At 41.4% G+C, this 23,291-nt stretch overlaps 1 protein-coding gene across 2 annotated transcripts in view; it reads left to right on the top strand.

Annotated features, from left to right (window-relative positions):
* LOC122051839 (protein NRT1/ PTR FAMILY 3.1-like) overlaps positions 1-23,079 on the top strand; it is a 35,928-nt gene extending 12,849 nt beyond the window's left edge. The window contains exons 3-5 of one of the 2 annotated variants that reach the window (XM_042613139.1): positions 20,546-20,672; positions 21,011-21,764; positions 21,977-23,079. In XM_042613139.1, the coding sequence (XP_042469073.1) occupies positions 20,546-20,672; positions 21,011-21,764; positions 21,977-22,904 (1,809 nt within the window). In that variant the 3' untranslated portion in view covers positions 22,905-23,079. Of the gene's footprint in view, positions 1-20,545; positions 20,673-20,719; positions 20,870-21,010; positions 21,765-21,976 lie in introns of those variants that run through there. The other variant, XM_042613140.1, reaches the window with a different exon arrangement.
* The last annotated feature ends 212 nt before the right edge of the window (positions 23,080-23,291 follow it).

Below are 23,291 nucleotides of genomic sequence, written 5' to 3'. Positions count from 1 at the left end.
TTGCCGTTTCCCCTTCCTGCATTTTTATATTAAATATTTTATTAAAAGTAAATCTTTTTTTGTTACCTTTGCGTCACTTGTTCCTTCGTGCAGCTCAATCAATTTGTCCCATAGTTCTTTAGCATTCTGATGCGGTCCGACCCGGTTCAGCTCTTCTCGTGTTAGGCTGCAGTGTAGCGTATTGATTGCTTTGTTTTCCGTCGACGCCTTTTTCCTCATGTCCGAAGTCCACTATTCCGTGTCTAGTGGATTTCCGGAGTTGTCGGTTGGAGCTCGGTTGACCTTTATAACGCTGAACCATTGATTGTAATCCATCTTTAGGTACACCTCCATTCTTTTCTTCTAGTACGAGAAGTCATCCCCGTTGAATAGGGGAGGACGTACTGTGCTGAAGCCTTCTAGTTGAGACATCCTGTACACAAGTAAACAATAAAAAAAATATCCCAAGACTTGGTCTTGGATTAGTAGTGCGGGAAAAAAAATAATAGATGTATCTAAATTGGTGTTGCACCAATTTAGACTTAATTGCAATGAAAAAATTTCCAAATCAAGTAATAATACCAGATTGGAATTAAGCGAAAAAAAACGAAACAAAAAATAAAGGTTAGTTTTTCACCCCCTGTCTGATTGGTGGTTGCACCAAATCAGAGTGGTACCTGCTCTGATACCACTTGTTGGATCGTGAAACGTCGATAGAGGGGGGGTGAATATCGATTCGAAAACTAGTGTTAAAAAGAGTTAAGCGCAGCGGAATAATAAAGAGACAAGACAAATGAACACGGTGTTTTTTACTTCGTTCGGAGCTTGTGACGACTCATACTCGAAGGCCCGTACTCCGTGAGTACTTTCGTTGTACAATTTACTAGCAATTCGATATGATAAGTACAAAGATAGTACAAGAAATACTAATAAACAGTAAAACAAAGCTATACCGACAGAAGGAAAGCTACAAAGAAAAGATCGCGTTGTCGGAGCTTCGTTAGCGTCGTCGGAGCGCAGAGCAGCAGAGCAAGCAGTCTAAGAGTTCTGAGATTTTCTTGAAGCTCCACCCCTGGGGCTTCTTTTATATGCTGCTCCGGGCGCCTGGATCCCTTCCGGGCGCCCTGGTACGACGTGGCAGGTCTAATCAGTGAACTCCACGTGACGACGACATGGTTTTGATAAAATTCACCTCCGGGCGCTCGGATCCCTTCCGGGCGCCCGGACCTCCTATTTCCAGAAATTCCTTCTCTTGCAAAATAGAGTTAGTTCAAGGCAAATATATATCCTGTAAAACATATTATTAGCACAATTAAAGTTCAACAAAGTAATAGAAAAGAGTATGACTTAGATTCCGTCTTTTCGAGACTGGAATCTAGTCACGATCTCGACTTAGATATCCGAAATGGATCTAAGCCGGATCGACGCCTAATGTTCCCTTCCCGGGAACGCGTCCTCGCAGTCACTCCCCTCCAGTGACTTACCTCACTTACCTGCCAGACGTCCGGTCAGCCCGTCTACCCGTCTGGACTTCGTGCCAGCTATCCGGTCAGCCCGTCGACCTAGCTGGACTTCGTGCCAGCTATCCGGTCAGCCCGTCGACCTAGCTGGGCTTCGTGCCTAAGCGTCCGGTCAGCCCGTCGACCCGCTTGGACTTCTCCTGCACACTCGATCAAAGTGTCAGACAACAACAAACTAACTTAACCTGATTTGTCATTCATCAAAACCTGAGTTAAATCGTTAGTGCTAACCGCACCAACAAAAACATCATAGCTGAACTTAATAAAGGAGAAAAATTATATGAGGATAACTAAAAAATCCGGCACCTTAAGATACAATACGTTCTTGAGGAACAAGAAGTTCCAGAGGTTGTGAATCAATTCATGGAAGAACCGACTGATGGTTTTACAGCTCACCACAGACGTGACCTTGATGCCTATAAGACATGGAAAAGGAAGGACTCCATTGCTAAGGGAATATTGATTAGTTTAATGGTGAATGACTTGGTATTTGAGTATGAGCCATTACCATCAGCTCATGCTATCTTGGCAACCCTTAGAGAGAAATACAGTGGAGAAAGTCTCAGTGAGCTCTATCAGCTAACAATTAAGTTTGATAGCTGTAAAAAAACGCTCAAATGTTACCATGACCCAACATCTAAGAGAGATGGGTAGCATGATGCAAGAGCTTAAGATTGTTGGTCATCCGTTGACCGATGAACAATATGTTCAGGCAGTTATCCTTTCTCTTCCTGATTCTTAGGAAATGATAAAGAAAAATCTAGCCCATAGTGAGAATATCAAGACTTTCACTAATGTTTCACACCATGTAGAACTTGAGGCAAAGAGGATTGAATCTGCAAGGATTTCTGGTCAAGCTTTTGTAGATAAAGGTTCAAGATGGTTTAAGAAAGGAAAGGGAAAGGAAAGGAGGCTAGTGTTGCTACTACGAAAAACCAAATCAATAAGAAAGGAAAGAAATATGGACAAAGATGTAAGAGCAAGTTGATCTGCTTCAATTGTGGCAAGAAGGGTCATTTTGCTCAGAATTGTACTGAGCCTAAAAAGGTAGATCCAACTTTATCTTCTTTCCATGAGCATCATGTTGCAAGCATAGTGTTGTTAGTTGATTCCTATCCTTTGTGGATTGTAGATTTAGGAGTAACGAACCATGTAGCTCATGATCAAGCTACATATATAGAGTACTGTCGGGTACCAACTAGCAACAAATAGATATATGTATGAAACAATGCAAGTGTCACGCCCTAGAGGAGTCCATGTCCGAGAAAATTTCGGCAGCATCTCCCCTGTACGGTGGACAATCTGAAACTTTTCTACATCCTCATATACCTCAGCCACAGGCGCCTGGAATAATAAAAACAATAAAATACAACCACATATACATCCACGCAGTTTATATATAAGTACACAGATCAGTAATATCATGACTCGAAAACAACCCTACTCCACTACACTCGTAAAGCTCAAATCCGACAATAAAACCAACTTACCTCTTCTGCCATCTAAGCAGGCATGTAGTAAAAGCAAATCCAAAACCAAATCCATTGACATCACAAAATCCATACAATGTCCAAGTATCATCAAACAAGAACAGAATCTAAAACAAATTTAGCATAGTCTATGTAAGAAAAACCAAAAGTCCAATAATATCCTCGAGGTCTGCAGGGACCAGCAACTAGAACTCTCTCCTAACAACATCAATATGAAAATATCAACAATGGAGGCGGGATGAGTCCAACACTCAGCAGATACAACTGATATACAAAGTAGGGAAAATAACACCTAGCACTAATCATGCGTACAGTCTCCTAATATAAGAAAGATAAAAATGCATCTGAAGTAAACAGGAGAGAAACTGTACTAACCAGGACCTGAGTATAAGGACAAACAGTCTGAGTGGTATAGGAATCCTGTATACATGTCAAACATAGGTATCCAAACAATATGCAATATATAAATGCAGCAAACACAAACACAAGCAATAAATGCATCATGCATATGATGCCAATGATGTGTCCTGGTCACCCCTGACACCAGTCAACCATCTCACACAAAAGTGAGGCCGAGTGGGTAGGGTTGTGACAACCGTGCACTCTGTCGTCACTACTCCTGATGAGTGACCGAGTGGACGGAATGCTATCGGAGTACACCTATCCTCCTACCCCAAATCATAAATGGGGGAGCGCAATGCTCTCATCTCCCGGTACACGATGACGGGGAGGAATCCCTGCCGGACAACACGTTGTGTCACACTACCCATGAGCGGACCAACGGTGCCTAACAGAGTCCCTGCTGCAATACACTCTGCCTGAATCAACCACTAACCCATGAGTGGTGGTGTGTGCAGATCCATGTAACTGGCGATGTGCTCACAATAATGAAGCGAACTATCGCACAGCATGCAATCATGCAAATGGTGCATGACACTAACCATAACATATCCTAACCTAATCCATATATATATAAGTGCGTCATAGGTCAACGAATCAAATCAAATCAAAGGTACACAAGGTATAAAACCTAGGTCCTGAACATGGTGAAACATGGTATATCACTACCCCTATAAGCATGTATCGACAGGTAAGGAATACATGAGATGCAAAACAAACAATCAATCAATCATGTAACAATTATCGGGTAGTAATTAACCGGAATAAATAAGAAACATAATTAATGCAACTTGTTATATTCACTACTATGTATATCGAATGACATAAGTCAAAAGTACCCTCCTCCAATCTGATCCGAATACGACGTCGAGATACTCGTCTCGCGTCAAAGTCCTGTGTCACCAATACAATTATATTTTATTTAGCTAACTTTATAAGAACAGCTAAATAAAATCCCTAAGACTAATTTAGGGTAAAACCCTAGTCATATACCCTCAACCTACCTTAATTAAATCCAACGGTTAATTAGGGTTAGTTATCTAATCCCTAATCAACCCATTAGACTAATTCAAACCTAAATCAATTATACGCGCAACAATGCATTTACCTCAATCCAAACTCACCCAAATTCGTACACTTCGTCGTTAATTTATCGATGGAACACCTGCTACCAGAACCGTGGTCGTAACTAGAGTGAGCCACTGACCTACACATCAAACACCCAAAATTTGTAGTCAATACATCCACCTCTGTGAATTAAACCCTAACCTTACCTCCACAGTTCTAAACCAACAGCTTACCCTAAAGCCAAAGCTCGGTAGAATCCAGGGCAGCAACTCACGCCAATGTGAGGCTCGGCTAGGGCAGAAGAAAGGGTCGGTTCGGCACTGGGGCAAAGTGTGTAGCGGCAGTGGCAAAGGAGTGGCGTCGGGCTCGCTAGGGCACAGCGACGGCACTGGGGCTCGGGTGCCGGCACAGAGAGTCGGCCGGTGCTAGGGCTCAGATGCCGAAAGGAGAAGAGGAAGAGAGGTGCGGCGTCGACACCTAGGGCACTCCTCGAAGGAGTAGCCAACGACACTGCTGCTCGGTGCAAGACGGTGGCGTCGGGATCACTCCGTGAGGGCGACTGTAGGCAGAGGAGAGGAAACTTCTATGGGCGTCGGCGCCGTCAACAAGGACTCTAGGGCACAGCCGATGGCTTGACCAGCAGTGGCTCGCGCTCGCCGGCGCTTGGGCAGGCTCCGGGGAGGAAGAAGAAAGGCAGCGTCAGCACGCAAGAGAAGAGTGTTAGGATCGTCGTACTCGGCTAGAGAGGGGGGTGTGAATAGCCGACCCCAAATTGTTCGTTTCTTCCTACGAATTAGGTTAGCGCAGCGGAAATAAAATAATAGAAACGAGAACGAGAAGATCAAACCTTAGACGCAGCGATGTAACGAGGTTCAGAGATGATACTCCTACTCCTCGGCATGTCTGTAAGGTGGACGAAGCCTATCAATCCGTCGGTGGATGAAACCCCGGATAACCGGCTAATATGAACTCCTTCTGGGTGGAGAAACCTCACCACAAAGTCTTTGCAACAGCAAAACATAGGAGTACAACAATAGAGGAAGCAAACACGAACAATAGAAATTGTAAACACACTTACTTGCCTTCTCATCGGAGTCCGTTGATGAAGCAGCAGCTTCACGGCTCCAGCAGCTAGAAAACCAGCACGAAGCTCACGCGAAGCTTCAGCAAACCGAGAGCTCATCAAAGCTTAAATCGCAGTAAGGAGGAAGAGCAAGAACTATTTTTGTAGAGGCCCTAGACCTCGATATATATCCTGCGAAGAAGAAGACACATAAACTAGCCGTTGTGTCGCAACGGCTAGGGCCTGGACCGATCAGGCACACTCCTGATCGGTCCAGGAGTGTTCTGATCGGTCTTGGGGACCGATCAGGCTAAGCCTGGACTGATTAGGCTATGTCCTGATCGGTCCAGGAGGAGTCTGATCGGTCCCTGGATCGATCAGCCTTTCTCCTTCTTCTTTTTCTGTTTGCTTTCTGATCGGTCTCCAGACCGATCAGATAATCCACAGAAGCATTCTGTTTGGTTACTGATCGGTCACCAGACCGATCAGCCGAGCTACCGAGCTACCGAGCTACCGAGCTACCGAGCTACCGAGCCCTCTCTGACCTAGTCCGGAGAACGAGCTGCCGAGCCCTCTCCGACTTCGTCCGATCCAGAGAATGAGCTACCGAGCTACCGAGCTACCGAGCTACGAGTTACCGAGCCCTCTCCGACTCCATCTGGTCCAGAGAACGAGCTACCGAGCCCTCTCTGACCTAGTCTGGAGAGCGAGCTGCGGAGCTACCGAGCTACCGAGCTACCGAGCTATCGAGCTATCGAGCTACCGAGCTACCGAGCTATCGAGCTATCGAGCTACCGAGCTACCGAGCTACCGGGCTACCGAGCTACCGAGCTACCGGGCTACCGAGCTACGAGCTACCGAGCCCTCTCCGACTCCATCCGGTCTAGAGAACGAGCTACCGAGCCCTCTCTGACCTAGTCCGGAGAGCAACCTGCCGAGCTACGAGCTACCGAGCTACCGAGCTACCGAGCTACCGAGCTACCGAGCCCTCTCTGACTTCCCATGCCAAGCTTCCATACTTGGATTTCTCCCGTGCCAAGCTCCCTGCTTGGACTTTTCCATGCCAAGTCTCCATACTTGGACTTTTCTCGTGCCAAGCTCCCTGCTTGGACTTTTCACCAGATGTCTGGTCAACCTTGACCTATCTGGATTTCCCTTGCCTGGCTTCACTCACCAGGACTTTCCAACTGCCTGGCTTCACTCACCAGGACTTTCCAACTGCCTGGCTTAACTCACCAGGACTTTCTATCTTCCTGGCTTCACTCACCAGAACTTCCAAGCTGCCTAGCTTCACTCACTAGGTCTTTCCACTGCCTAGCTTCACTCACCAGGACTTTCACTTTCACCTAGCTTCACTCACTAGGATTTTCACCTGGCTTTACTCACCAGGATTTCCCGACTGCCTGGCTTCACTCACCAGGACTTTCCGAACTGCCTGGCTTCACTCACCAGGACTTTCCGAACTGCCTGGTTTCACTCACCAGTACTTTCCGAACTGCCTAACATCCCAGTTAGGACTTCCCAGTCAAGTATCCGGTCAACCTTGACCTACTTGACTCTTCTTCATCTAACCTAATCAGACCCTGATCAGTATCTCTCCGCATGGACAACTGCACCTGCATTGTCCATGTCTACATGTCTTTCTGTATTGTCAAACATCGAAACCATGACCAAGGTTTACGCTTGGTCAACTAGGTCAACCTTGACCTACTGGAAATTGCACCAACAATCTCCCCCTTTTTGATGTTTGACAATACCTTTAAGTTAGGCTAATCCAATAGCCTCAACTTTCTTCATGCCACTAGGTAATGAAACATAAGTTACAACCTTACATTCTCCTTCTAAGAAGACAACCTCCTTCTTAGATAATGAAGGCCTAACTTAAACCCTTCATTCTCCCCCTATTGGCACACATCAACAAACTCTCCCCCTGAAGAGTAAGTTACCGTTGTTCACAACTTCACTCGTTGTGATCAACAAACTCTCCCACTAACTCCAATGTTCTTCCTTGAACATTCTCTAGACATTCTCCATTCTCCCCCTTTTTGACACACATCAAAAAGAGTGAATCAAGGTCAAGAGTTTCTTCCTAATGAAAGTCCCATACCTTTCATTGAAACCCTTAATTTCCCCCTTGATACTAATGTCAATAGTCAATTTAGTGATAATCCCATATCACTCATGACAACTCCCCCTAAAGGTCAACTCCCCTTGACCAATAGGTAAAACTCCCCCTAAAGGTCAACTCCCCCTTGACCATTGCACCAACAATGTCTTGGAGAGTTTCAACCCTTTAGAAATCCAAAACTCCAACTTCATTGCTGAAATTTCAGAAATTTCAGACAGCACAGTCGAAACTGGCACGCCCTGATCGGTCACCAGACCGATCAGGTCTTCCCTGGATCGGTCACAGTGACCGATCCACAACTGCCTGGACCGATCAGACTCCCTTCTGATCGGTCCACAACCTCTGATATCAGTTTCTGAATTTCCTTCCGAAATTCAGAAACCCCTACAAAATTCCAGAAAATTCCAGAAATTATAAAACTTTGAGGATACATTCCTCATAACATATACTATCAAGGAAAAATAGTTTTCTATGAAAATAGCTTCCATTTTTCAATCTTGATATAAAGTTCACAAGTCATTGAAATATCTCAAAGTTAACTCATCTTTGTATCACCTTGTTCAATGATGAATGCTATCACTAGAAAAGCTTCATCAAGGTTTTTCAAATCAATTTTGAAATGATTTTAAACCCTTCAATTTAGGATCATAATCTTAGGGCTAAATGTACATGACTTGTACAAAGGCTTTCCCTATGATCCCCAATTTCGAATTAGGCTCATCTAGGTACAAGAACTATGCACCTTGATCCTAACTCATGATCCTAATATCTCACACACATCTAAGATGTATCAAACACATCCAAGTCAATTTTGATGTGAGATATGGGTTTAGGTCATCTTAGGCTAAGTTCTCATGCATTTTCTAAACAACAATTTGATCTCCATATCAAATTATGTTTTTGTCCTTAAATCAAATTAATTGATTTTAAATGCAAAAGATGATGACATGGCATAAAATAGTATCATAAATGGAACATGTGTCATTGTCATGATGTCATGGCATAAAGTGTGAAACTCTAACTAAGGCATGACATATAAATAACCTAAGCATTATCATGACATTTCAAATGATACTAAATTAAGTATGATGTCATGACATGGCATATGGCAAGCAATATATGACAAATAACACGTAAAGGTATAGAAAATACCTAACTCTAGCCTTAGTTGCCATTTTTGATCATTTTGCCATAAAATCCATATTCCTAAGTGTATTAGACCTAAAATCATATACTAAGGATTTTTTAGATCACTATGTGCCAATTAGATTGACCTAAGAGAACTCCTTAAATGTAGTTGGCACACCCTAATCACCTTAGGAATAACTTTCCCTTTCATTTTCAATGCTTGATTATACCTTGAAAATTCCTAAAGTGCCACCTTTTACCATGATTAGGTTAACTACCTATTCAAGTAAGGTTGGCACACCCTAAACCATCTAGCGTGATGGAATCACGCTCTTAGGAACCCAATACCTATTGGAGCTCATTGGTTTCACTAAATATTCACTAGGGATGACTTCCCTTGCGACCCTCCTAATGACCCTCCTAGGCTTTAAAGCCTTGGTCATTTGGGACTCATCAAGATCAACTCTAGGGGTGACTCCCCTTGTGACCTTGGTGATGGTCTTTCTAGCCCTAGGTCTTGTTCCATAATCGAATGGAACATTATGATAAGTGGGCTTTGATTTTTGACCCTTAGACCCTTGAGTTGACTTCTCTAAATTCTTAAGGGCCTTTTCTAAAATGTCAAGTCTTGACCTCAAGACTTGATTTTCCTTTTCTAATACCTCAAGTTTTAATTTGTCATTTATCTTTGAGGTATTCCTAGGCATATGTCTAGTTGTTTTTGGATTTCTACCTAGGTTCTCCTTAGCCTTAGATGAGTTAATTCTAGGGTTAGCATTTCTAGAATTGTCCTTATTCAAGCTAACATGTTTAGCACCTAAGCACATATATTGATTCCTATAATTAACATGTTTATCATTATTAGCAATTGCAATAAAACTACTAGCATGTGTCTTATTAGAATTGCAATAATGTGCCTTAAAAGGAACCTTAGGGTTTGCCTTGGCTCCCCCTATCGATGTGCTTGGTTTCTTGTCCTTGTGAGGTTGCCTCCCCCTTGGACATTGGCTCCTATAGTGTCCCTTTCGCTTGCATTGGAAGCACACCACGTGCTCCTTGCCCTTGCGTATCTGGACTCCGGCTTCCTTGACCTTTGGCGCCGGTGGAGTCTTCCTAATCCTCTTTGGACACTTACTCTTGTAATGCCCAAATTCCCTATACTCAAAGCACATTATATGCAATTTATTTGAACTTAAATTGCTTGAGTTACCTAGGGTTGAGGATGAGCTCTCTCCTTCATCCCTTCCGGAGGTAGACGCTTCTTCTTCTTGCTCCGATCTTGAAGAAGAACTCTCCTCCTTTTCTTCCTTAGATGTTGAGTGACCCTCAACTTCTAATTCCATGCCTCCATGAAGTGAGCTACTTAGCTCACTTGACTCCTCTTCATGACTTGAAGTGGAGCTTCCCTCATGGAACTTGGCCAAGTTGTTCCACAACTCCTTGGCATTGTTATATCCACCTACCTTACACAAAATGTCATTAGGTAATGAAAATTCAAGAATTTTCGTTACCTCATCGTTGATTGTGGATTGGTGGATTTGCTCCTTCGTCCACTTTTTCTTCTCTAGGGTTTCTCCGTCTTTATTCACCGGATGAGTAAACCCTACCTGCACACAACTCCAATGAACTAGGTTAGTCATAAGAAAGTACTTCATTCTTACCTTCCAAAACGCGAAGTTATCGTGATCGTAGAAGGGTGGAATCGTGACGTCTTCTCCAAGTTGATCCATTCTCTAGCTTGTGCTCCCCCGGGTGTTAATCCGTCGAAGAGCAACCTTGCTTTGATACCACTTGTTAGGATCGTCGTACTCGGCTAGAGAGGGTGGGTGTGAATAGCCGACCCCAAATTGTTCGTTTCTTCCTACGAATTGGGTTAGCGCAGCGGAAATAAAATAATAGAAACGAGAACGAGAAGATCAAACCTTAGCCGCAACGATGTAACGAGGTTCGGAGATGATACTCCTACTCCTCGGCGTGTCCGTAAGGTGGACGAAGCCTATCAATCCGTCGGTGGATGAAACCCCGGATAACCGGCTAATATGAACTCCTTCTGGGTGGAGAAACCTCACCACAAAGTCTTTGCAACAGCAAAACAGAGGAGTACAACAATAGAGGAAGCAAACACGAACAATAGAAATTGTAAACACATTTACTTGCCTTCTCGTCGGAGTCCGTTGATGAAGCAGCAGCTTCACGGCTCCAGCAGCTAGAAAACCAGCACGAAGCTCACGCGAAGCTTCAGCAAACCGAGAGCTCAGCAAAGCTCAAATCGCAGTAAGGAGGAAGAGCAAGAATTATTTTTGTAGAGGCCCTAGACCTCGATATATATCCTGCGAAGAAGAAGACACATAAACTAGCCGTTGTGTCGCAATGGCTAGGGCCTGGACCGATCAGGCACACTCCTGATCGGTCCAGGAGTGTTCTGATCGGTCTTGGGGACCGATCAAGCTAAGCCTGGACCGATCAGCCTTTCTCCTTCTTCTTCTTCTGTTTGCTTTCTGATCGGTCTCCAGACCGATCAGATAATCCACAGAAGCATTCTGTTTGGTTACTGATCGGTCACCAGACCGATCAGCCGAGCTACCGAGCTACCGAGCTACCGAGCCCTCTCTGACCTAGTCCGGAGAACGAGCTGCCGAGCCCTCTCCGACTTCGTCCGGTCCAGAGAATGAGCTACCGAGCTACCGAGCTACGAGCTACCGAGCCCTCTCCGACTCCATCCGGTCCAGAGAACGAGCTACCGAGCCCTCTCTGACCTAGTCCGGAGAGCGAGCTGCCGAGCTACGAGCTACCGAGCTACCGAGCTACCGAGCTACCGAGCCCTCTCCGACTCCATCCGGTCCAGAGAACGAGCTACCGAGCCCTCTCTGACCTAGTCCGGAGAGCGAGCTGCCGAGCTACGAGCTACCGAGCTACCGAGCTACCGAGCCCTCTCTGACTTCCCATGCCAAGCTTCCATACTTGGACTTCTCCCGTGCTAAGCTCCCTACTTGGACTTTTCCGTGCCAAGTCTCCATTCTTAGACTTTTCTCGTGCCAAGCTCCCTGCTTGGACTTTTCACCAGATGTCTGGTCAACCTTGACCTATCTGGATTTCCCTTGCCTGGCTTCACTCACCATGACTTTCCAACTGTCTGGCTTCAATCACCAGGACTTTCCAACTGCCTGGCTTCACTCACCAGGACTTTCCATCTGCCTGGCTTCACTCATCAGGACTTCTAAGCTGCCTAGCTTCACTCACTAGGTCTTTCCCCTGCCTGGCTTCACTCACCAGGACTTTCACTTTCACCTAGCTTCTCTCACTAGGATTTTCACCTGGCTTTACTCACCAGGATTTCCCGACTGCCTGGCTTCACTCACCAGGACTTTCCGAACTGCCTGGCTTCACTCACCAGGACTTTCCGAACTGCCTGGTTTCACTCACCAGGACTTTCCGAACTGCCTAACATCCCAGTTAGGACTTCCCAGTCAAGTATCCGATCAACCTTGACCTACTTGACTCTTCTTCATTCAACCTGATCAGACCCTGATCAGTATCTCTCCGCATGGACAACTGCACCTGCATTGTCCATGTCTACAACCTCCTTCTCTATTGTCAAACATCGAAACCATGACCAAGGTTTACGCTTGGTCAACTAGGTCAACCTTGACCTACTGGAAATTGCACCAACAATCTCCCCCTTTTTGATGTTTGACAATACCTTTAAGTTAGGCTAATCCAATAGCCTCAACTTTCTTCATGCCACTAGGTAATGAAACATAAGTTACAACCTTACATTCTCCTTCTAAGAAGACAACCTCCTTCTTAGATAATGAAGGCCTAACTTAAACCCTTCATTCTCCCCCTATTGGCACACATCAACAAACTCTCCCCCTGAAGAGTAAGTTACCATTGTTCACAACTTCACTCGTTGTGATCAATAAACTCTCCCACTAACTCCAATGTTCTTCCTTGAACAATCTCTAGACATTCTCCATTCTCCCCCTTTTTGACACACATCAAAAAGAGTGAATCAAGGTCAAGAGTTTCTTCCTAATGAAAGTCCCATACCTTTCATTGAAACCCTTAATTTCCCCCTTGATACTAATGTCAATAGTCAATTTAGTGATAATCCCATATCACTCATGACAACTCCCCCTAAAGGTCAACTCCCCTTGACCAATAGGTAAAACTCCCCCTAAAGGTCAACTCCCACTTGACCATTGCACCAACAATGTCTTGGAGAGTTTCAACCCTTTAGAAATCCAAAACTCCAACTTCATTGCTGAAATTTCAGAAATTTCAGACAGCACAGTCGAAACTGGCACGCCCTGATCGGTCACCAGACCGATCAGGTCTTCCCTGGATCGGTCACAGTGACCGATCCACAACTTCCTGGACCGATCAGACTCCCTTCTGATCGGCCCACAACCTCTGATATCAGTTTCTGAATTTCCTTCCGAAATTCAGAAACCCCTACAAAATTCCAGAAAATTCCAGAAATTATAAAACTTTGAGGATACATTCCTCATAACATATACTATCAAGGAAAAATAGTTTTCTATGAAAATAGCTTCCATTTTTCAATCTTGATACAAAGTTCACAAGTCTTTGAAATAGCTCAAAGTTAACTCATCTTTGTATCACCTTGTTCAATGATGAATGCTATCACTAGAAAAGCTTCATCAAGGTTTTTCAAATCAATTTTGAAATGATTTTAAACCCTTCAATTTAGGATCATAATCTTAGGGCTAAATGTACATGACTTGTACAAAGGCTCATCTAGGTACAAGAACTATGCACCTTGATCCTAACTCATGATCCTAATATCTCACACACATCTAAGATGTATCAAACACATCCAAGTCAATTTTGATGTGAGATATGGGTTTAGGTCATCTTAGGCTAAGTTCTCATGCATTTTCTAAACAACAATTTGATCTCCATATCAAATTATGTTTTTGTCCTTAAATCAAATTAATTGATTTTAAATGCAAAAGATGATGACATGGCATAAAATAGTATCATAAATGGAACATGTGCCATTGTCATGATGTCATGGCATAAAGTGTGAAACTCTAACTAAGGCATGACATATAAATAACCTAAGCATTATCATGACATTTCAAATGATACTAAATTAAGTATGATGTCATGACATGGCATATGGCAAGCAATATATGGCAAATAACACGTAAAGGTATAGAAAATACCTAACTCTAGCCTTAGTTGCCATTTTTGATCATTTTGCCATAAAATCCATATTCCTAAGTGTATTAGACCTAAAATCATATACTAAGGATTTTTAGATCACTATGTGCCAATTAGATTGACCTAAGAGAACTCCTCAAATGTAGTTGGCACACCCTAATCACCTTAGGAATAACTTTCCCTTTCATTTTCAAGGCTTGATTATACCTTGAAAATTCCTAAAGTGCCACCTTTTGCCATGATTAGGTTAACTACCTATTCAAGTAAGGTTGACACACCCTAAACCATCTAGCGTGATGGAATCACGCTCTTAGGAACCCAATACCTATTGGAGCTCATTGGTTTCACTAAATATTCACTAGGGATGACTTCCCTAGCAACCCTCCTAATGACCCTCCTAGGCTTTAAAGCCTTGGTCATTGGGACTCATCAAGATCAACTCTAGGGGTGACTCCCCTTGTGACCTTGGTGATGGTCTTTCTAGCCCTAGGTCTTGTTCTATAATCGAATGGAACATTATGATAAGTGGGCTTTGATTTTTGACCCTTAGACCCTTGAGTTGACTTCTCTAAATTCTTAAGGGCCTTTTCTAAAATGTCAAGTCTTGACCTCAAGACTTGATTTTCCTTTTCTAATACCTCAAGTTTTAATTTGTCATTTATCTTTGAGGTATTCCTAGGCATATGTCTAGTTGTTTGGGATTTCTACCTAGGTTCTCCTTAGCCTTAGATGAGTTAATTCTAGGGTTAGCATTTCTAGAATTGTCCTTATTCAAGCTAACATGTTTAGCACCTAAGCACATATATTGATTCCCATAATTAACATGCTTATCATTATTAGCAATTGCAATAAAACTACTAGCATGTGTCTTATTAGAATTGCAATAATGTGCCTTAAAAGATACCTTAGGGTTTGCTACTAGCATGAGTCAAGAGATGCTACTTTTTTTGAATCTGAATTCCCAGCACGAGGTGAGGTTGATAAGACAATTCCTCTATATGAGATAGAGGAGGAGGATAATGCTCCTTTATCAATAAATCAAAAGATGCCTAAATCTAGTCAACTTAGTGGGAGTAATTTACCACCGAATGAGTCAGTTTCTCAACAGTCTAACCTACAAAGAAGTAATCATCAAATTATTCCTCGGAGAAGGTTTGACATTAAGAATGAGACATTGATAATTCTCCCATTTGACGATGAGGAATCTCGAACAGTTGAGGAAGCTTTGAGGTGCTCAATTAGAAAACAATGGAAAATTACAATGGATGAGGAAATGAAGTCAATGAGAAAGAATCAAGTTTGTGATTTAGTTGATCTTCTTTCGGGTCGAAGAGCTATTAGGAATAAGTGGATTATCAAAATAAAGAGGAAAGCAGATAGATCAATTAATCAATACAAGGCTTGATTAGTTACAAAATGATATACCCAAATGGAGAGTATTGATTTTGTAGAGACATCCTCCTCAGTGGTGAAGTTTGTGTCAATACGTGTCATTCTAGCTATAGTAACACAATTTGACATGGAATTACATTAGATGGATGTATAAATAGCTTTCCTTAATGGTAATCTTGATGAAAAAAATCTATATATCATAGCTAGAAGGTTACATTGCTGAAGGCCAAGAAAATAGAGTATGTAGACTTAAGAAGCCTATATATGGGCTAAAGCAAGCGTCAAGACAATGGAACATAAGATTTAATGAAGTCATTTTGTCTTATGATTTCAAAATGATCAATGAAGATCATTGTATTTACTTAAGAAAGGAAAAAAAGAAAGTTTATCATTTTATCATTATATGTTGATGATATGCTAATAGCCGAAAGTGACATAAAGTGTGTGATAGAAATCAAATGCCGACTTTCATCATAATTTGACATAATAGATATGGGAGAAGCAGAGTACATTTTAGGAGTAAAGATCATTAGAGATCAATCAAAAAGGCTTTTGGGTTTGTCTTAAGAAGCTTATATCACTAAGATGCTATAACACTTAAATATGTCATATTGCAACATTAAATAGACACCTATAGAAAGAGGTATTATTTTGAGTAAAAGTATGTATTCCAAGACTTCTGAGGAAATAACCGAAATGAAGAAAAATCTATATGTCAATACTATTGGTAATTTAATGTACACTATGTTGTGCACTTGTCCTGATATAAGCTATGTTGTTGGCTTAGTTAGTCGTTTCTAGTCAAACTCAGGATCGAGACACTGGAAAGTGGTGAAGAGGATATTTAGATATCTCAAATGGATAATAGATTATTACCTTTGTTTCTAAGGATCAGATATGAGCTTGAGTGGCTACACATATGCAATTAGGCAGGGGACCTTGATGACATAAAATCCTCATCTAGCTATACCTTCTTGCTGAATGGTGACGCCATCTTATGGAACAACAAGAAGAAGGCTTGTGTAGCCTTGTCGACAATGGAAGCTGAGTATGTGGCTTGTGCAGCGGCTGTGTAAGAGGTTGTCTGGCTAAGAAGGTTCTTGAAGTATTTGAAGATTATTGAGGACATTAGGAGTCCTATTACAGTGTATTGTGACTGTCAAGCTGCTATAACTTTTTTCAAAGATCTCAAATATTACAACAAATGCATGTATATAAAAATCAAGTATAATTTTGTAAGGGATATTGTTGACAAGAAAGGGATAGTTCTTGAGTACATTTCTACATGTTATATACTTGTAGATCCTTTTACTGAGTCATTGACTAAAGAGTCATTTTAAGAACATGTGAAGTCTTTGGACTTCAAACAATGTAACTTATTGTAAGGACATTTTGATAAATAAAAATTGTCATGATTTATTCAGTATATATATCTTTGTTACATTCAAATAAAAGTTTTAATAAGCAGGTTGGCAGATTGAAATTGGTTTATTCACATGGATAATCATATCTATTTGTTAAGTATAAATAGAGGTAATACCGTTGCTTATGAGATAACTTATGTAACTATGAAAAGAGACTTGCCCATAAATTAAGGTTGTCTTAATAATTGTGTCAAGATGAGATCATTTATGTATGATTGGAGTAAATGCACCCACCATTTACTGAATCTCTTAAAGATATATTGAAATTCATATGTTGAATTCATGATTAGATATTAGGTATGCCTAGATTGAAATCTGTACGATGTTAAATTTTGAAAAAAAACATATATTCTTTTTAGTAAAGAGAATAACATCGTAGCATGTGATTCATACTACATGTGCTATGACTACAAGAAGGGTAGTATGAGAATGGATCCTTGCTTCTCTACTATGTAAGACCCTTGAGATTATAAGTTAATCTCAATTTACCCTAAGTGACTATTTAGCTGTCTACTTGAAGTTATGATTAGTGTTTTATACTTTAGCATGTACTTGGCTATGAGTGATTCGGTCTATGGAGCATAACTAGGAAAATGACTGATAAAAATCAATATATTTTAGCCAAAAAGAAAGATTAAGATTGATTTACATTTATGACATTTATTCACTGGTACCAGTTACATTTTTAGTTCAGTACATAAAATATAATTGTGAATAATTGTATTAATTGGAGATGTTGAATATGCTCTTAACATAATAGTCATTATGAGGGATTAGAGATGTTCATATTAATATAAATAACTTAATCTAGGGTAAAGGCAAGTTTTAATGTCTCTGATTCGTTCTATAGAGCAACTTTGAATGTGTAATAATCTTCTTAGCAATGAATGCTTAGTGTGCTTGCTGTCACACGACTCATTTTCCCTAATGTATGGAATGAATGTTCTTATTTGGTCTTTGTAACTAATTAATTTTACTTTGGTCTTCGTGACTTGATCGCCAAATAGTCTATATGACTTATTTGGTCTTTATGACTAATTAATGTTTAGCTTTGGCCTTGTGACATGATCATCTTGTAGTTTATGTGACTAACATGGCTTATGTGACCAGATAACCTTTATGGATTGACTTGGACAAGTAAGAGATGTTGGATGTTGCATTAGTTGCAACGTTAGGAAGATGAAGGGGTACCTTTTCACCTTCATCTTCCTCCATAATGTGTCATCAAAGCATCGATTACAAACCAATACTTTCTTCTTATATAATGAAACGTCCAAGAGCAATCGAGAAAAGAGGGAGAGGGTGATTAGTGTGTGTACAGTAAAGACGACGGTGGGCAAAGGAGAACATTCAGACGAAAGGGATTTGGCTCGTGAAATTCGAAGGGCTTTCCGATTTTATTCGTGATCGCTCTTTTGACATCAAACAATGACCAAATTCATTTCAGGAGATCACTGCAATTATTATATGTTTTAATCTTGTGTTTCATGTATATTATACGTGAACAACGAACTGGATCTCTCGAACTCTCTCTTTTATTATTTTTGCCTTTTTATTTTACTATTTATCATGTTGATTTAAGGAGGAATCTATAACTCCTAATGAGTCCTCTAACGTGTGTTATTCGTAATAGAATCGACCACGTAGAAGAAGACTACTTCTTCAGTAATCTCAAAAGCTTCATTAACAATCTCTAATACGGCGACGAATTTCGGCAGCATCACATTTATGATAAATGGGTAGAATAATGAATTTTGTGCATGATATTGGGCACAAAGTGATTTTAGAAACTCTGCTTGTATCACATGCATGCCTCATAGTGACTTGTGTACCTTTTAGAAAAGTTCAAGATTTTCTTTTGATCATGAGGAATCCAAGGCTTTCTTGTGACTGGAGATATAAATATAATCCACCCATATCATCATAACGTATCTCTTATTTTATTTTATTTTGACAAAAAATGGTAAAAATTTAAAAGACTCCTAGAAATATCATATAAACACCTTTTTTTTTTTTCAAAAATAAATGAATAATTTAATCAACATCCCTCTTATAATTTTATTATGAAATTATCTTTTTGACTCAGTACTATTCTAGAAACTATCAAAATTCTAGAAACTATCGAATAATTTTTATAATATGTAATAACTATCGGGTATCTTAATTTATAACAAGTAGAAGACTACTAACAATGTATAGAAACTATTCATTAGCTATTAAATGTGTTTAGGGTGAGTTTAAAATTTTAAATTTAGATTTATATTATATAGAAGCTACTCAGTAGCTGCTATAATATATAGAAGCTATCTAATAGTTACTACAATATGTTTAGGGTTAGTTTAAGATTTAAAATTTATATCGTGTAGAAGTTACATATCCAGTGGCTATTACAACGTATAGAAGATGCTTGGTAACTGCTATAACTTATTTAGTGTGAGTTTAGAGTTTAGAGTTTAGGGTATAAGATATCTAAATATTATTATATCAAAATATTATTTATCAATTTAATCAAAATTATTTAAACTTCATCAAGATAATTTTAAAATAGTTGTAGAAGCTATTTGATTATAACAACTACTGGATTGTTTCAACCCGTTGTAGCAGCTACGAATAGCTTTTACACGTTATAGAAACTATCAGGTAGCTTCTATATAATATAAATCCTAAATTCACTTTAAATATATTATAATAGTTATTCGGTAGTTTCTACAATAATACTGAGTCAAAGGATAATTTTGATATAAAATTACGAGGGACCCTTGCACATTTGTTTTTTTTTATATATATAAAATGGGGCATCATTTTTATAATTTATAAAAATCTAAAGCGTCCTTTTGATGTTTTGCCTATAAAAAAAAACATGCCAACCTACATTACTAATGATATCTATTGTAATGGTAGGTGTAAAATTAATGAGGTTTCTACAAACAAAAAGCAATAGGACACCAAAACCCATACATTTGATTTCTTCATCAGTTATCATTGTTCAACTGATTCTCAAATTTATGTTTCCTCCACTATAAGGATAACAACTAAGTGGCTTCCAGCTCTTTCTTTGTGACAACCTAACTCAAATTCCCTTGTCATTTCAACAATTTACACACTTTTGCAAAGGAAAAAAAAAACAGCTTCTATTGGCAGCTTATTTCTGTGCTTAAATCTGCTTAAAATGTCATTTAGAAGCTATAATTTTTGTGAGAGAGACGATAGAGAAATAATCATTTAGAACTAGGAAATTGGCTTCATGCTCATGATTCCTTAATTATGTATGAGCTTATTCGCTTGTCCACCAGCGAAATACATTGATTAATGAGTTCTCTTCCTCCGTGGATCACTTTTTCCACTCATCGACAGCCACCACCGCCACTAGCTTCGCTTTTCATTGCTCTCAATTATGGAAGATTTGTCATTTATAGACCGAGAACATTTCCCTAAAGCTATAGCAACATGAATAATCATTGATGATAAACTTTCTGAAACTCCAATCAAGCTAATCGGTTCAAGTAGGAATTTCTATGATTATCTATCATAGAATGGAAATAAGCTTCACAAGAACGTGACGTACCAGTTGCTGCTGTTGTTTGTATCGACCTACAAAGCATCTAAGACCCACTGATCAGAAAGCAACATGAAAGATATATTACAATATAGCTAATAAAGGTGGTAGGCAGGCCAGGAAATAAAAGCAGAGTGGTAAATAATTTTTTTTTTAAGTTACAAGATCGTACAAAACTTATTTTAATTAAATGAAATGTTTGTGCTAGGCTATAGATATAGACTCACATGTGAATAAGAGACAAGAGAGTGAGAAAGAGATGGCAATGGCAGAAGAAGGCAGGGAAGAAAAGAAGAGGAAGCAAGGCGGTCTCAAGACCATGCCATTCATTCTAGGTGAATAGATGCATTATATTATTATTTCCTTCATCTTTTCGCATTTGTGATGTGAAAATAAAACACCATTTTAGATGGAGATTCGGACATTTAATTAGGTCTATGTCGATTCAGTTTTCAGCAAAGCTCATGCTTTCTCTGTCTCGATTAAACTGATTCTTGTTGATGCCTCAGCTTTGATGTCACCAAGAAACAATGTAAATGCCCTTAGTTACGTTGAATTCATCCAAATTGAGCTTTGGAAATTTCGTCGGAAGTTCTTGCTGAACTCTGAATGAAAAATCTGAAACAAATGTTGAGTTTTTAGGAAGTTTGCTGATGAAATTGGTGTTATGCAGCAAATGAAGTGTGCGATAGATTCGCCACGACCGGCTTCAACGCCAACATGATCACGTACCTGACGCAGCAGCTGCACATGCCGCTGGTGCAGGCCTCCAACACCCTCACCAACTTCAACGGCACCTCCAGCCTCACCCCTCTCCTCGGCGCCCTCATCGCCGACTCCTTCGCCGGCCGCTTCTGGACAATCATCGTCGGCACCCTCGTCTACCAGCTCGGCATGATCAGCCTCACTGTGGCGGCGGTCCTCCCGGCGCTCCGCCCGCCGCCCGGCGCGCCGGCATCCTCATGGCAGCTACTGATTCTCTACGCTTCTCTCCTCTGCACGTCGATTGGGTCCGGCGGCATCCGGCCGTGCGTAGTGGCCTTCGGGGCGGACCAGCTCGGAGGCGATTCGCACCGGCAGCAGAAGTGGAGCTTCTTCAACTTGTACTACTTCAGCATGGGACTGGCGTCGCTGGTGGCGTTGACAGTGGTGGTGTACATGCAGGAGAATGTGGGATGGGGGTGGGGACTGGGGATTCCGACGATCGCCATGGGTATCTCTGTGGTGGCCTTCGCGGTAGGGCACCCTCTCTACATCAAAATGAAGCCCGGGGGCAGCCCATTGACGAGGTTGACCCAGGTCATCGTTGCAGCCTTTAGGAAGAGAAATGCAGTCAAACCGGAGGACCCCAATCTCTTGTACGAGGACAAGGAGTTGGATTCTGCTATCTCCACCGCTGGCAGACTGCTCCACACCAATCGGTTAAGGTAAGCTCTTTAGCAATCAGAAAAGAAACAATGCCCGAAAGGGGGCTTCACAGCAAATCGCATGAAAACAGAGATTGTTAAGCTTAGAATACCAGAATAACTCTGAATCCTTGTCCAGAACCCTTTCTTGCATAAATTCGTAGCTTAGCAGCTATTTAACTTTTGAGGAAGCGTCTCGGAGGATTCATCCTCGTGAGTTTATTGGCATGAAGGTTCCTGGATCGTGCTGCGATAGTTACTGAAGGGGACATGCTCGAGTCAGGCCGGCCGAGGCTGTGGAGGTTGTCCACAGTGCACCGGGTGGAGGAGCTGAAATCAATCATCCGAATGATGCCCATTTGGGCAGTCGGGATCCTGGTGACCACCGCCTCCTCGCATAATCACAGCTTCACCATCCAACAGGCAAGGACGATGAACCGTCACCTCTCGCCGCACTTCCAGATCCCCCCGGCCACCATGTCCATCTTCTCAACACTCACCATGCTCATCAGCTTAGCTTTGTACGACCGGATCTTTGTGCCGGTTGCTCGCAGGTTCACAGGAAGGCGATCGGGCATCTCGTACCTCCAGCGCATCGGCATCGGCATGGCCGCTGGTGTATTGGCCAACATGAGTGCTGCACTCGTGGAGATCAGGCGGAAGGGGGTTGCTGCGGATCATGGGCTCACAGATAAGCCCAATGCAGTGGTGCCGATCAGTGTTTTCTGGCTGGTGCCACAGTACGCGATCCATGGACTGGCCGAGACATTCACATCGGTAGGTCATCTGGAATTTCTCTACGACCAGGCACCGGAGAGCATGAGGAGTACCGCAGCAGCATTGTTCTGGCTTACATTATCCATCGGAAACTACATGGGGACCTTGTTGGTGACCATAGTGCACGACTGCACAGCTAAGCGGAGAGATTGGCTGCAAGATAACATCAACAGGGGGAAGCTGGATTACTACTACTGGCTGGTGACCGGGTTGCAGGTTCTTAATCTGGGTTATTTCATAACCTGTGCAATGTTTTACACCTACAAGTCACTTGAAATAGTTGAAGACGAGGATGCAGAAAAGGAGGCTGATAGTGTGGCCGGTGGCAATGATATAGAGATCGCCAAAATCAGGACTGTAGATGCAAAAGATGAAGACAAGTAGGGAAAGACATGAGTTTTGACTGTAATTTAGCTAGCAGCGTGCTATACATTGGAAATCTCATCGTTGTAGCTAGTTATTCTGAACATTATGCAGAGAGAAATAGTGCTAGCAAGAATATGAACAACTCTAGCATATTAACATCACATATTAAAAAAGAATGGAAATGAGTTCAAATTATTTGATTCGGAAGTAGAGTAGCTTTGTGTTCAGAGATCGGGCGGTGGCTTATCAGCAACCGTGAGACATAAAAAGTTGCGTTTGTGCCATTGTACAATGTTAAGAAAACAATCTATGAAACCCGTAGAGTGCAATGGTTAGGCTCTTTAATAAATAATTAATGAATCTAAGATTTGAGTCGTCGGTGGGAAATTTCGTCAGATCAATCAT

Source organism: Zingiber officinale, chromosome 3A (genome assembly GCF_018446385.1).
Source record: "Zingiber officinale cultivar Zhangliang chromosome 3A, Zo_v1.1, whole genome shotgun sequence".
Classification (NCBI taxonomy): Eukaryota; Viridiplantae; Streptophyta; class Magnoliopsida; order Zingiberales; family Zingiberaceae; genus Zingiber; species Zingiber officinale.
The sequence above is the reverse complement of the archived record's forward strand: the minus strand, read 5'-3'. Positions and strand labels throughout refer to the sequence as shown.